This window comes from Emydura macquarii, unplaced genomic scaffold (genome assembly GCF_026122565.2).
Source record: "Emydura macquarii macquarii isolate MOO-44397 ecotype Brisbane River unplaced genomic scaffold, CSIRO-AGI_Emac_v2 contig_2531, whole genome shotgun sequence".
Taxonomy (NCBI): Eukaryota; Metazoa; Chordata; order Testudines; family Chelidae; genus Emydura; species Emydura macquarii.
Genome location: NW_027132668.1, coordinates 942,287 through 955,147, shown reverse-complemented (window position 1 = coordinate 955,147; position 12,861 = coordinate 942,287). Strand labels below are relative to the sequence as shown.

Genomic DNA, 12,861 nt, shown 5'->3' with positions numbered 1-12,861 from the left:
TCTCCTCACTAGGTTAGTCAATCTGTATCCAAATATGCTGTTCCTCTTCCTCAATAGGTCGACCCCATCTCTGCTTAGCAGTCCTTCTTCCTGGAACAGCATCCCATGGTCAAGGAAGCCGTACCCCTCCTGGAGACACTATCCTCACAGCCAAGCATTTACCTCCAGGTTGCATCTGTCTCTGCCTGGGCCCCTACCCTTGACCGGAATGATCAAAGAGAACACCACCTGTGCTCCCAACTCCCTCACCCTTGCTCCTAGAGCCCTGTAGTCACTTTTGATCTGCAGAGGATCCAACCTCACAGTATCATTTGTGCCCACATGGATGAGTAGCATGGAGTAGTAGTCAGTAATCCCTCCATAATGTCTCAGAGACGGGCTGCTGGAAGGCAGCATACCTCTCCAGATGCCATGTCAGGGCAACAGATGGGAGCCTCTGTCCCCCTCAGAAGAGAGTCACCAGCCACCACTACCCTACGTTTCCTCCTGTGGGACCAGAACTGCACACAGTATTCCAGATGAGGTCTCACCAGTGCCTTGAATAATGGTACTAACATCTCCCTATCTCTACTGGAAATAGATGCATCTGATGCATCCAAGGACCGCATTAGCTTTTTTCACGGCCACATCGCATTGGCAGCTCATAGTCATCCTTGGATCAACCAATATGTCCAGGTCCTTCTCCTCCTCCGTCACTTCCAACTGATGAGTCCCCAGCTTATAGCAGAAATTCTTATTATTAGTCCCTAAATGCATGACTTTCACTTTTCACTATTAAATTTCATTCTATTTCTATTACTCCAATTTACAAGGTCTTCCAAATCTTCCTGTATGATATCCCGATCCTTCTCTATATTGGCAATACCTCCCGACTTTGTGTCATCTGCAAACTTTATTAGTACATTCTCACTTTTTATGCCAAGTTCAGTAATAAAAAGGTTAAATAAGATTGGTCCACGACCGATCCCTGAGGAACTCCACTAGTAACCTTCCTCCAGCCTGACAGTTCACCTTTCAGTATGACCCGTTGTAGTCTCCCCTTTAACCAGTTCTTTAGCCACCTTTCAATTTTCATATTAATCCCCATCTTTTCCAATTTAACTAATAATTCCCCATGTGGAACCGGAGCAAATGCCTTACTGAAATCTAGGTAAATTAGATCCACTGCATTCCCTTTGTCTAAAAAATCTGTTATCTTCTCAAAAAAGGAGATCAGGTTGGTCTGGCACAATCTACCTTTTGTAAAGTCATGTTGTATTTTATCCCAATTACCATTAACTTCGATGTCCTTAACTACTTTCTCTTTCAATTTTTTTCCAACACCTTGCATACTACTGAGGTCAAACTAACAGGCCTGTAGTTACCCAGATCACTTTTTTTCCCTTTCTTAAAAATAAGAACTATGTTACCAATTCTCCAGTCATATGGTACAGCCCCTGAGTTTACAGATTCATTAAAAATCCTTGCTTAATGGGCTTGCAATTTCATGTGCCAGTTCCTTTAATGTTCTTGGATGAAGATTATCTGGGCCCCCCCACCCTGGATTTAGTCCCAATAAAGTGTTTGATTTTGGCTTCTACCTTGGATGTGGTAATTTCTACCTCCAGATCCTCATTCCAATTAGCCACCCTACCACTATCCCCAAGCTCATCATTAGCCTCATTAAAACTGGAGGCAAAGTATTTATTTAGATATTCAGCCATGCCTAGATTATCCTTAACCTCCACCCCATCCTCAGTGCTTAGTGGTCCCACTTCTTCTTTCTTTGTTTTCTTGCTGTTTACATGGCCATAGAACCTTTTACTATTGGTTTTAATTCCCTATGCAAGATCCAACTTGGCTCTTGGCCTTTCTCATTTTATCTCTACATGTTCTGACCTCCAAGAGGTAGCTTTCCTGGCTGATCCCTCCCATCTTCCACTCCTTGTAGGCTTTCTGCTTTCTCTTAATCACCTGTCTGAGATGCTTACTCATCCAGCTTGGTCTACAACTCTTGCCTATAAATTTTTTCCCCTTCCTTAGGATGCAGACTTCAGATAGTTCTTTCAACTTTGATTTGAAGTAATTCCAAGTATCCTCCACCTTTAGATCCATGAGTTTTTCAGTTCAGTTCACTTCCCTAACTAATTCCCTTAATTTTTTAAAGTTAGCTATTTTGAAGTCAAAGACCCTAGTCCAGTGGTTCTTAACCTTTCCAAACTACTGTACCCCTGAAGCCTGAGTCCCACCCCCACAGGGCTGAGGCATGTAACTTAGTTTCATGGCGCCCCTGTGGCTCCAGGCAATTGCCTTTCTTGCCACCCCCAATACCAGCTCTGCACTTGCGACCCCTCTAAACCCCCAGGTTGAGAAACACTGCTCTAGTCACAGATCTATTTTTGTTTATCCTTCCAGTTAGTTTGAACTGAATTAGCTCATGGTCACTTGAACCAAGGTTGTCCCCTCAACCAGTTCTTCTAAGAGGTCCTCACTACTCACCAATACCAAATCTAAAATAGCATCCCCTCTTGTTGGTTCAATAACTATTTGGTGAAGGAATCGGTCTGCTATCACATCTCAGAATTTGGTCCCTTATTTGTTTTTTATGATACCTAGTAGGAGAAGGGTGGAAAAGGTAAGACCACAGTTTCCATTTTGGCAAATTGTTTGGTCAGATTCAGTCAGTCAATAACAATTGTCACTGATCATAAAAAGAGCCAATAACAGCTCAGTTATCGTGTGTGTGTGTGTGTGTGTGTGTGTGTGTGTGTGTGTGTGTGAAACTGTACAATGAAAAAATGTAAAGAAGTACAAAGTAATTAATGACTGCAAATTTATTATGGAACAGTATATTCTAGTCAAGTGAGTCACTTAAAACAATAGACAAATAGTCTCACAGGATTTTTTTTCTTTTTATATATCAAGTCTTCAAGCTGTTAAGTCAACTCATGAGCTTCATGTTCCATGAAATTCTGAAAGAAATTAGCACATTAGGGCTATGCTTTGTGTTGAGCTCTTAACTGATGTACCATAAAAATTCAGTTTTGTATGTCAATTCCATCCCAAAGCTAGAAATATAATGGCACAAAATTTTAGCCATTGCAAATAGTAGTTGATGAACCTCATAAGGTTTAAATAACTATTCAAAGTCTAAGATGCTTATCTGAACATGTGAGGTCTTTCACCCATACTATGAATCCTTCCTCTCTACACACTTTTTTCTGTCATCACCAAGGTCTACCTCCATCTACCTTCTTCTTGAAGGCTGGGAAGCGTAGTGTTTATCCTGCAGCCCCTTCAGCTGACCCTTTAGAAAATACATTGCACAGTGGGTGAAAACTGATGCACTTAACTTAGGCACAGCTGTAAGTCTCACTTTAGTCCATACAGTAACATTTGAGTGGGGTTTATTTGTTGCCATACACATTCTGTTGGCCTTGGCATAGGGTGAATTTCACCAGAGTGTTTAAATATGTTCTTACACTAACCGTAGTTAGAACTGTTTTGCCAAAACGTTCTAGGCATGGTCATTCCACATCGCTCCACTGCTCTGCTAGTCATCTTCCATGTTATAAGCACACTTTACAAATTACTGTAAAGGTGACCATTCCTCAGAAGATTTGGGGAGCACAAGAAACCCACTGAGGAGTTCACATATTATAAGGATCTGAGCATATTGTTTCCATTCAACACCTTCATGGTGTTTAAACCGTGAATCAATTTCCCTTTCACACATGTGTACTTGTGGCTTGTTTCTTCCTTAAATGGTTTAATATCAAAAGTGTATTTTTGCACAGTTCCTTGCTATCATTCTAGACACCATCCTTCCCCATATCCAGCATTACCAGTTGCAGTGGAAACAGATGATTCACAAACAGAAAATAGTGACCTCTTGTTTTGAAAAGTTCAGAAGGGTTGGGAGAAGATGGGTGTGGTGAGAGCATGTGAGTTCCTTTATAGACAAATATCTACTTAACTTACCATTAAGACCTAATAATGACTTTAATAGAACAATCAAGACGTGTACACACTGAAGCTGAGCAACCACATGATATTATCATAACCCATTGTCTTTCTTCACATACCCACCCCTATCGTTTGTTGTTATTAATCTAAAAGCAGGGCCCAATCCTGATGTCAGTGGAACTCCATCTGAGTGCAAGGATCAATGTCAGTGGGTTGTGAGGAAGGGTGGCTTTAGCTTGTAAGAATTTCAGGGCAGAGGTCTTGTCTTCGTATTTATCTCTGTGGAGCACCTAGCGTGTTTTTGAGTGTTGTGTAAATAACAGTATTTCCCAGTTTGGAACAGGAAAGTAGTAGAATTTTTTTATGCTTGTATTACCACATTTTTGACAGAGCATGAAAACTCTTTCTTAACAATCCCATTTCATAAAAAAATCAACTTCATTAGCTTGTTTACAGAGCATACGTAACCCCACTGATCCTTCAAGTGGCTCTGCGCAGACAGTCCCCTGTCCTTGTGCAGAGCAGCTTGGTGTGTGTAACAAATTATTTCTAAATAACACTTCCTGTCTCAAAGATTATTTGTTGAGTAAATGGAATGAAGTGTTTTAAAATCACCTTTCAAAGGCCTACTCACCATCAGCTTCAATAGTTCTTCCATTTCTAGGCTGAAAATGGAATTAAATAATCATATTGAGGTACAGAGGTCAGACAAGCAAAAGCAGCAGAAGATTGCTCCCATAGCACATCTAGGAAAATCATAAAATTTTGTTCCAAATTTACCACAAGCGGTTAACAGGTGTTGAGTGGAAACAGGGCTTATGTCTAGGGTGGGTGAATTCCTGTGTCACATAGACTGTGACATCTTCACTCAAGCTCTGGACCATCAACTGAAGAATCGGAGTCATTTTTCATTCAGCATCTTGGCCCCAATGCAACAAGATACATAAGTATATACCTAACTCGAAGCATGTGGGTAGTTCCACTGAAATCACTTGGACTACTGACATGTTTAAAAATTAGACACATGATAAATCAGGACCTGGTTACAAGTCAGAGCCTCTTTTTAACTGATTTTTCTTGCTGTGTTGGCGGTGGCATGGTGAAAATAATTTTGCCCATGTCTAGTAATATGTCACTGGCTGAATCTAAGTTAGAACAGGATCGGTAACGTATTTGCCTTGGGCAAAAATCCAACAGTCACAATGAGAAAAAAATTAACCATGGATGATTTTTATAATCTTTTTTTTTTTTTTTTTTACTCTGTTGTGAATTGATTGTGGTTATCAGATCATTTGGTCAGTGGTGCTGCTAATGCTTATGTTTATCTGCTGGATTTAGTGCCATTGTGCTAGTCAGTCCGACAAGGTTGGAGCCAAGTCTTTATTCCCTATCTCTAGGTCAGCGGTTCTCAAACTTCAATGCACCATGATAACAAAAATTACTACACAACCCCTGAGCCCGAGCCCTGCCAACCTCGGTGTGGGGGCCCAAGCCGAAGCCTGAGGGGCCCAAGCCAAAGCCTGAGAGCTTTAGCCCTGGATGGGGGGGCTATAACCTGAGCCCCACTGCCTAGGACTGAAGCCCTCAGGCTTTTGCTTCTAAGGCTTTGGCTTCAGCCCCAGACCCCAGCAAATCTAGTGCCAGCCCTGGCGACCCCATTAAAACAGAGTCACGACCCGCTTTGGGGTCCCAACCCACAGCTTGAGAACTGCTGCACTAGGTGGAGCAGCTCAAGGGGTAACATTTTTAGGGTCACCCCGTGCAACAGAAAGTTTTAATCCATTACTGGCCAGGATTTCACCATCTTATAGAACTTTATTTTAACCAAGCACCATATTGATTCCCTAAGCTTTTCAAGGAATGGCTCTAGACTATAGTGCCTATAGAATACCAGGCACCAAGAATATTTAGATGTTATTGTTTTCTGTACTGTAAAAACTGTAAGAACTGTAAAAAGGAAAAGACAAATCGGGTACCCTGAAAAGAAAAAAAGGCCGTCCCTTGGTACCAGCTGTATCCTGTAAAATAAAACACAAACCATTAACAAAATATTTTTCTAAACTACAGTATGGTTATATTGACAAGTCTGTGTCATTGTCAGAGCTGCTGTCATCAATACGTCAATAATTCAGGAGCTTTTTCAGCAGTATGCAAATAACTAGATGCTGATAGTCCCCACTGCCCATTCATCTGAACTACTGATTAAACATTAATACCCAGAGGGCATTATCAAGACCCCATCCATTGTGTCTGATGTAAATGTGTTAAAATACCATAATTAAATGTGAAGTTGCATGGACTGTAGAAAATGTCTTAAAGGCTGCTTGAGAAGTGATTGATTATCTCTCAAAAGCAGCATGTGAGCTAGTTCAGAACAACTGTGGTCTCAGATTTTTTTTTTTTTTAAATCTAAATTAACATACCTTCTTTGTAAACTCTGCAGCAGCAATTTGTGATGCCTGCAAGATGATAGTGCATATCAGTTTTAACATATCCATCTGTTCATGAGGTTTTCATTTCTTTGGTTTTGCATAATAATCCTCTACTACAGGTTAAGTACATTGCTCCAATCCTTTTTTTTTTTTTTTTTTTGGAAGTGAGAATTTTAAACACAAATAAGATAGTTACAGGCAATGTAGCATTCGCTGCCTTTATCTTAAGTATTACTTTAGCTGATTTCAATGTAAAATACATGTTTCTGTCATTGTAATTCAAATGAGACATTATGCTCTTGAGAACAGTGCAGTACTCAAACTGAAAGAAGCGTAAGGAACATCATTCGCCAGGTTTCAAACTAAGATTGATTTCTCTTGCCTTACTGAAATGTGGTTGTTTCCCCATCTTTAAGATTTCCACTGACTTTTTTTTTTTAGTTCATTCTGGGTTTCAGCTACTAAATTCAGCTCATGCTATACTTATTTTTCAGAAGGTAGTTCATTCTGGAACCAATCTTGCATCACTGAAATCAATGCAAGTTTTGCCATTGACTTCAGCAGCAGCAGGATCAAGCCCTGTGTCAGTGAAGGTCAGATCCTGCAGTCTGATCTGCAAGAACAGCCCCTTGTATACCCCCAATGTCTTTGACTAGACCTTAAATTGGAAAGACCCATTCAGCAGCACCCAGCAGAGATAAGTGGCAGCAGCAGCTGCTCCAGTGATTGGACTTAATTATCAGGGATAAGTTTTAAAGATAAATAAATAAAATGGAAGATGAGAGAAAGGATGTAAAAATAAAGAGGAAGAGGTGGGACAGAGACTGGGAAACATAGGGGGAGAAGAGGTTGAAAAGGGAACAGAAGGAATTTAAATTTTAAAAAGGAAAAAATAGAGAAGGAAAGAAGAGACAGGATATAAAGCCAGGGGACTTTCCTTTGTTAGATGTTCACAGTTCCAACATGGAGACAATGATTTATAAAACAATTGAAATAATCTTTTCGTGCCATAAAATATTATAGAAGAAATAAATGCATACTGGATCAAGGAATCTTTTCATTCTTCTCTCAGAGAGCGTTGAATCAAGGAGCATTAAAGGATGCACAGGGGGAGACTACAACAAAGAGAGATTATGAACACTAGTTTTGTATTAAGACGATCAATTAGACACAAAATATTCAAACAGTCACTAACTACAGGTTTTTGATAGCTGGAGCTTCAAAAATTGGACTTATTTATAATACATGTTAATTTATTATAGCGCAGAATTGCTCGTTGCAAAACACAAGCTTTTTAATGGAGCTTTGTAATAATCATAGGTTGAAATTTTCAAAGGAGCCTATTTTAGATAGGGGCCTAAATTCAACGGAAATTCAATGAGATTTGGGTGCTTACCTCGCTTTGGCTTCTTTGTAAATCCCAGCTATAAATCTTACACATAGATTAGAGGGAAAAGAGGGAGAATTAGAGGGAGAAGTTCTTTCAGGTGACTTTAAGAAATGCTACACATTTTGAGTGAAATCCTGGGCATTTTGCCATTGACTTCAATGGGGCAAAGATGTCATACCTTGTTTTCAAATATAATCTTAATGATTTAATCAAATTCTAATCCACATGATACTCCAAAAATTCATCGGACCATGTAAGAGGAGGGTCTATTCAATAAGAAATGTCATTTTATGCTAAGACTGAATTTAGCCCACAGCTCCCAGGGTGTTGGAGAAAGTTCAGGTGGGCCAGAGATAGGGATATTCATGTCATAATAGATGTGTGAAGTTGGATAAAAGTTTCGCATTCACAAGAATCCCTCCTTCTCAATGCCTCACAGTTGGACCTAATCCTGGCTGTCAGCCATTTTTATAGCCTGTGATAAGGCCCCAAATAGACTACATTCTGGAAACCTGGCCATAAACTGCTATGTGGCAAAGGTCAGTTACATCACTGGGAAAGATACAACATGGATCATCTTCCAGTCCTGAAGAATGAACAGATAGAGTGAAATCTTGGATCCACTGAAGTCAACTGCAAAACTATCACTGACTTCAGTGGGATCAGGATTCCACCATAATTTCTAGTTGACTTTGGAAAACCTCTAATCAGCATTTTGTGGATTAGCTACTAACACTGCATTAAATATATTTACTATACAGCTGGGGTCTAAAAGGTGTTTGTTTGGTTTTTGGTTCAGTTTGATTTGTTTTTTGGGGAGTGGGGGAGCTGTACATTAGAATATGATGTAAATATTGTAAAGCTTTTTTATTCTAATTTAAAAAAAATTGTGCTCAGATTTAGAAATTAAAGAAACTGACAAGAAAGTATAGAAAATATAGTGAAACACGTTTTAAAACACTTCCTGTAATTATTTTAAAGTAATTGCACATGATCTGAGTAAACTGATTGTCTGAAACTATCCGTAATCATGGTGCATTTTATCCTTTTCTGACTAAACCCAATCAGTTATAAACGAGGTTCAAAGAGCTCTGTAATTTTTGTGGGTAAAGTTCTTGAATAGCTAGTATTAACCAAAAAGGTGCACTAGGAAAAAATGGCTTTGAGGCTGATCCTGACATTGGCTGTAATCAACATGAGTTGAGGGTCGCAGCAGCTCACAGGCCTGAAACTTTATACATGATTCAGCAAGGTACTTAAGAATGTGATAAACCCCACTGAAATCAATGAGTCTGCTCACATGCTGAAATTTAGGCATATGCTTAAGTACATTGCTGAATCATAGACTTAGTAAGTATTTTGTTCACATATTTATGCTATGCAAAAGTGATGATTATATTAAAATACTGACCCCAGTTTTAAGTGGATATGTTGGTTCTTGAGCTCTGGAGTAGTGAAATAAAAACTGCATAAAAAGAGCAATTTTAATATATAGTCTTATCAAATCTAAGAGTGGAAGTTATATGCATATTTTACAAAGATGGAGAAATACTTACTCTTTTATATATGTCCTCGTTGTTTTCCTAGTAAAGATAATGATGACGATAGTCAATTAAACTCTACTTGGTTGGACAAAGTGTCAGGGAAGTTTTTCTTCAAGGAAAGATAATCATTAGACCTTACCTCATCATTTTGCATGCTCTTAAAAATAGCATTCCAAAGATCCATTACTTTACTGGAGATCTAAAAGACAAATAGTTTTTTAAGCATACATTCATTTATGGTATCTTTTGTACATGACTTTTGAGGTAAGAAGCCTGATTCTTCTCTCACAACAGTTTAAATCAGGTACTGAAGCCAATGTAAAGCTTACTGCAGCTATCAGGTATAAAAATTGCATAATATTTTCTATCAGGAAAAAATGTTAGAATATAAATGCTGTCGATATAATCATATGCGGCTGACAAAACAAATACTCAGTATCATTTAGGGGAAATAGAACATAAGCCAGGGGAACAACTTACATCATTAGAACTGAGTATTCAACACTTTGGAGGAGATGGAACGGGTATTTATATTCATTATTTCAAATGCTAATTATAATTGTTATGGCATAGCCACTGTACCTGGAAGATTTCGAGTCAGTTCAATACATTATAAAGTCAGTTTACCTGGGGTTGATTAGACAGTTCTGTCCACTGACTGAAACACAGCACCAGTTTAAAAATACAGATTAGGCATTAAGATCAGTTGTTCGATTAAACCTTCATTTTCTCTTGAGAAATTGCTACTAGTCAGTAATATTCTAAGAAGGTCTTTTCTGGCTCAGATAGCTTATTCCTAGGGTGTGCATTTTGTTAAAATGGGCAGCAAAGGGTTGCTTTAGACCATTTGCTAACCAGGAAGTGATTGAGTGGACATTTCCCCATTTCATGTTATTGTTAATGCATCGATTTATTAATTCAACCTCAACTGTAATCTAGATTTGGTCATTGCACTGTCTTATCTTTTTAATTAGTTTAGGGAAATAGTAAGCAAATTAGTCAGTGGTATATTTGCTTAGTGTAGTTGTAGTGTAGTTGTATTTGCTTGGTTGTTTTTTTTTTTTTAAAGTAAAACCCACATAAATGACACCAAACTGGTTTCTCTCTCAGAATTGCAGCATGGCCAATGACCTGCAAAAGGCATAGGCGAGCCTCTGGGCCCACTCCTGAATTAACCCCCGTTGGCCTTTCACACTGCATAGTCCCGTGGCTGTTTTGTTAGATGGGGGAGCCATTGGCTAAGCAGCAAGTGAGCCGGTGTTTTTGGTTTCTCGTTCCCTAGTGGTAATTCAGCCACATGTCGGCACCCCCTGCACCCTGTCCTGGATATGCTGCCAGTTTCTGATTGCCCTGTTAGGAAAACGTTTCGTACCTCACTTTTCGGAATGGCTGGATCACCCAGAGACTCCGGAGAGGCAGACTGAGGAAAGCCTAGGGAGATAAAACACGGCAGCCAGGGCTGTAATTGCCAGGGAAGGGTGGCTGCGCCTTGCATTTTAAAGCTCCCTCAGTACAAATGCAGGGAGAGGATTCTCTAAGACAGTGGTTCTCAACCTTTTCAGACTACTGTACCCCTTTCAGGAGTCTGCTTTGCCTTGCGTACCTCCCAGGTTCACCTCACTTAAAAACGACTTGCTTACAAAATCAGACATCAAAATACAAAAGTGTCACGGCAACTTATTACTTAATAATAAAGAAATTGCCTCCCTTCTCATTTGTACCATATGATTATAAAATAAATCAATTGGAATATAAACATTGCACTTGCATTTCGGTGGATAGTATACAGAGCAGTACAGACGAGCCATTGTCTGCATGACATTTTAGTTTGTACTGACTTCTCTAGTGCTGTTTGTGTAGCCTGTTGAAAATATCTAGATGGGTTGAGGTACCCCGGGGTGAGACCCACTGCTCTAAGACCAGATGGCAGCTAGAACCGGGCAGCAAGCACCGACCCGCAGGGGCAGAGAGCTCAGAAGGGCTGCGCTGCTTTGCTCCTTTTCCAAATGTTTTTCAAACGGGGGGGGGGGGGGGGGGGGGGGGGCGATCCTCCGGATGGGAAACCCTGGAGCATAGCAAACAAGCCAGTACCAGCCCCGCAGCGGCGGAGCTAGAGGTAGGGACGAGCACCCCCCACGCACGCCTGCAGAGTGCTCCCGGGACGTGCTGGGATCCTAACCCCCGAACCCCCGTTCTCTGTGCCCACCACCGGTTGCACCGGCAGGGTCCCGTGGGAGCCCCGCCTGCGCAGCCCGGAGCAGAGCACCCCTTGTCAGCACCCTGGACAGAGGCACCGGTCCCGAGCCTCCGCTTCCCCCAAACCTTTCCTGCCCTAGCACTGACCCCGCAGCGATGCCAGGGCCCAGACCCCAAAACCGGGCTAGCTCCGCTGCTCGCCGGTGTGCGCCAGCCGAGACGCCGGGCCCAGGGCCGGAGCCACTCGCTCTTTGCGCACCGGTTCCTCGCGGTGTGTCCAAAGTGCCCCGTCTCTCTCGCTAGAGTCGCTTGTCCCAGGACCTATTCACAGCCCCCGCCCCCGGCCCCGGTTCATCAAGCAGCTCCTGTCTCGTCCTGGGACGGGGCACCGACACCCGGCCCTCCCCACTTCAGACCAGAAGGTCCCAGTCTGAAAAACTGCAGCCCTCCTCTCTTGCGCGGCTGGGCGCTTGGGAGGAAGGACGCCAAAGCCCCGGTCCTCGGTTGAAACCATCTGCAGCCTTCCAAGTTCTGCTCCTCAGACGAACCTGGGGTCAGAGACCAAGTTCAAAGGAGTCTGGACCCCCTGCTCTCAGCCCGAGTAGCCTCGTCTCTCCGAATTGCAAGGCCCGGCTACAGGCAGTCAAGGGGGTGTGGGTGGGTGAGTTAAACGTTCTGCATTAGTCCTGCTTTCTTGAGTGTCCTTCCTGCCCAGAGATCAGGTCTGTCGGAGGCGTTCAGGGGATAGAGTCTTACCTGAGGTGAACCGTAGAGCACAGAAGCAGCAGAGAGCGAAGGTCAAAGAGAAGGGAGGAGGACGCTGTTTCATCATCAGCCCCCGGTGCCTTCGAGCTGGGGACAGGCTTTGGTGGTTCTGCCAGGACCTGAGCATGTCACATCACACTTCAGATGGCAGGGAGGATGCTCAGCCTGTGTGCGACTGGCCCGCACTGGAGAGGGGTATTTGTAACAAGTTGTGGCCCACTGCACCGGGAGCCAATCAGCACTTTGCATGAGCCTGGTTTTTCTCATAAGTGTCACGCTGTGCCTTTATTTATGCTGCAATCTCTCTCAAATCAACGCTCTCTGCAACGCGACCTCAGCCATTAGTCAAGGCTCCAAGAACACAGAATGGAGAATTTCTACTCTACCCCCATAGGGAGTACAGAGTCTTCGTTGCCTCTCTCTATATAAAGAAGGCTTTACATGAAAACTGCTCTGATGCGAACTGGATGCATTATTGCTACATCACAAACACGTTCTCATCATTACATGCAAACTGGGCTGTCTACTGCAGAATCAGAGTTTAGTGAAAATTTGCTAGGAAAAGTAAACTACAATCATTTTGCAGCTC

The 12,861-nt window shown here is 41.9% G+C and overlaps 1 protein-coding gene across 6 annotated transcripts; it reads right to left on the bottom strand.

The window, feature by feature from the left end:
• Positions 1-2,806: 2,806 nt before the first annotated feature.
• Positions 2,807-12,405, bottom strand: NMS (neuromedin S). Of its 6 annotated transcripts, XM_067563507.1 has the most exons (11): positions 12,264-12,405; positions 10,684-10,742; positions 9,451-9,510; positions 9,324-9,350; positions 9,179-9,232; positions 7,774-7,809; positions 7,418-7,492; positions 6,369-6,404; positions 5,922-5,963; positions 4,580-4,610; positions 2,807-2,951 (listed from the first exon to the last, which is right to left on the bottom strand). In XM_067563507.1, the coding sequence occupies exons 1-11, from the start codon at positions 12,397-12,399 to the stop codon at positions 2,935-2,937; spliced, it is 573 nt and encodes a 190-aa protein (XP_067419608.1). In that variant the 5' UTR covers positions 12,400-12,405; the 3' UTR covers positions 2,807-2,934. The 6 variants fall into 6 exon arrangements, with proteins under 6 accessions (XP_067419608.1, XP_067419612.1, XP_067419607.1 ...); XM_067563511.1 differs by lacking the exon at positions 7,418-7,492; XM_067563506.1 differs by lacking the exons at positions 2,807-2,951; positions 4,580-4,610 and having other exon boundaries at positions 5,765-5,963.
• Between the last annotated feature and the right edge of the window lie 456 nt (positions 12,406-12,861).

What these genes read in the sequence shown, in the direction of transcription:
- NMS (XM_067563506.1), bottom strand. Translation starts at nt 12,399, where the DNA reads ATGCTCAGGTCCTGGCAGAACCACCAAAGCCTGTCCCCAGCTCGAAGG. An exon ending in TACAAAGAAGCCAAAGCGAG is followed by an intron (nt 7,493 to 7,773) that starts GTAAGCACCCAA and finishes TCTTTGTTGTAG; the next exon opens with TCTCCCCCTGTGCATCCTTT. An exon ending in TGAAAAGATTCCTTGATCCA is followed by an intron (nt 6,405 to 7,417) that starts GTATGCATTTAT and finishes ATCATCTTGCAG; the next exon opens with GCATCACAAATTGCTGCTGC.